General features: G+C 52.0%; 1 protein-coding gene across 1 annotated transcript in view; it reads right to left on the bottom strand.

Annotated features, from left to right (window-relative positions):
* ETH_00003260 (ubiquitin carboxyl-terminal hydrolase, putative) overlaps positions 1-1,999 on the bottom strand; it is a gene marked incomplete at both ends in the record, with an annotated part of 11,496 nt that overhangs the window by 3,345 nt on the left and 6,152 nt on the right. Inside the window, 3 exons of the mRNA XM_013372773.1 lie at positions 282-589; positions 935-1,016; positions 1,517-1,786. Coding sequence (XP_013228227.1) covers positions 282-589; positions 935-1,016; positions 1,517-1,786 — 660 coding nt within the window. The remainder of the gene's footprint in view (positions 1-281; positions 590-934; positions 1,017-1,516; positions 1,787-1,999) is intronic.

Raw genomic sequence — 1,999 nt, 5'->3', positions numbered from 1 at the left:
GGTGGTGGTGAGGATGAGGAGGCGGCTTAGGGCGGGTGCTGCTACTGATAAAGTTGCTGTTATTCTTAGGGACCGTGCTGCTGCTGCTGCTTGTTAGGATTAGTGTTGGTGTTATTACAGATGCTGCTGCTGCTGCAGCCTATTCTCATTACTACTATTCGAGATTGTGCTGCTGCTGCTGCTGCAGTTGTGCCGAACCGAAGCTGCGATTTAAGTGAGGAAATCACAACACAACTGACGGAGACACTGCAGCAGCAGCAGCAGCAGCAGCAGCGGCTTACCACTTGCAGCTTCCACTTCCTAACGTTGGGCTCTCCCTGTGCGGGTCCGAAGGTCTTGTTGAGGGCCTCTACGGCCTGGGTGAAGACTCCTGATATTTTAGACTTTTGCTGCAGCGGCTCCTCGCCGTGCGCTGCTGCTGCTGCTGCTGCTGCTGCTGGGCTCGAGGGGCCCCCGTTCTCAGCAGCAGAATCTCCCGAAGAACCGCTGCTGAAGAAAGCTCCGCCGACAGCAGCGTAGAGTTCGCTGCAGGTGGTGGTGGGGGTCACCAGCCGCAGCACCGGCATCCACGAGCCGTGCAGCCTCGGCTCTGCGAAAGCGCGCGAAACAGCCAAGAACACTCTCCCATTCAGAATTATAATTGCAAAATAAACCGAGATCCAGAAAAAAAACAAAAAAAGAACGACACATATTGATGGAATTCAAGTTTCCGGAGGTGCAGGCGCTGCCGGTGTACTGGGGTGTACGTACACCCCAACCAGATTCAAGTTTCGCGGCCAATTCAACTTTTTCTGTTTCTGAATGAATAAAGGCTGCCAATAAGTTGAATTTCACCTATTTATTATTTATTTTATTATTATTAATTATTTTGATTTTTCTTTCACTTGAAAACAAAATAAACGCATTTCTCCCCCCCATAAGCTGCTGCTCTTACCCGACTGGTACTTCACCAGAGGCGCCACCATCACGAAGAAAGAATTCGAAGCCGCCAAACTCGAAGGCAAACCCGCAGCGGACTGCAGCAGCAGCAGCAGCAGCAGCAAACCACTCACAGTCGAATAAAAAACAAGGGAACTAGCAGCAGCAGCAGCAGCGGCAAACCATTCACTGTCGAATAAAAAACACGGGAACCAGCAGCAGTAGCAGCAGCAGCGAACCATTCACTGTCGAATAAAAGACACTGGAAATAGCAGCGGCAGCAGCAGCAGCAGCAAACCATTCACTGTCGAGTAAAAAACACTAGCAGCAGCAGCAGCAGCAAAAGATAAAAGATGAAAAACAAAAATAAATCCCAAGGCACTCAAGAAAATCCAAATGAGAGCCACAAGCTGCTCTCGGCTCATCATGAAAAAACCAGGAGAACAGCAACGCCAGCAGCAGCAGCAGCAGCTGCTGCTGCTGCTGCTGCTGCTGCTGCTGCAGAAGCGCCTGCTGCTGCGCCACTACTGAATCAAATTAGGGGAACAATAACGAGATGAAATAAAATTAAAAAAAATAAAATTAAAAAATAATTTACTCTTCTTTTCTTTGCAGTCGCTTGCGGCGGTGCCCCTGGGCGCTGCTGCTGCTGCTGCTGCTGCTGCTCGTAGGCCATATTTGAACCATTGGTCACCAGGCCGTCTTCCCCCTCCGCCGTGCTGCTGCAGCTGTTGCTGTTGCTGTTGCTGCTGCTGCTGCTGGCTGCTGCAGCCGGCGGCAGCGCCTCTTCCATGTCGCTGTCTGGATTTGCAAAGCGCATTTCCTCTTCTGCGTCTTTCGCCTTCTCCGGCTGCCCTCCCTCTAGCTCCTGAAGGCAGCAGCAGCAGCAGCAGCAGCAAAGGCAGAAGCAGCAGCAGCAAAAGCAGCAACTCGCGTTTCTTTCACTGCGGTGGTTTCGCTTCTGCTGCTGCTGCTGCTGTGTTGCTGTTCGTGTTTCTGTCTGCGTTGCTGCTGCTCGTGCTGCTCGTGCTACTGGCAGATCTGCCTCTCCTGCTGCTGCTGCTGCTGCAGTGCTGCTGCT

This window comes from Eimeria tenella, genomic scaffold (assembly GCF_000499545.2).
Source record: "Eimeria tenella Houghton genomic scaffold, Eth_scaff107, whole genome shotgun sequence".
NCBI classification, from domain to species: Eukaryota; Apicomplexa; class Conoidasida; order Eucoccidiorida; family Eimeriidae; genus Eimeria; species Eimeria tenella.
Note: the sequence above shows the minus strand (reverse complement) of the source record. Positions and strands in the feature narration are given on the sequence as shown.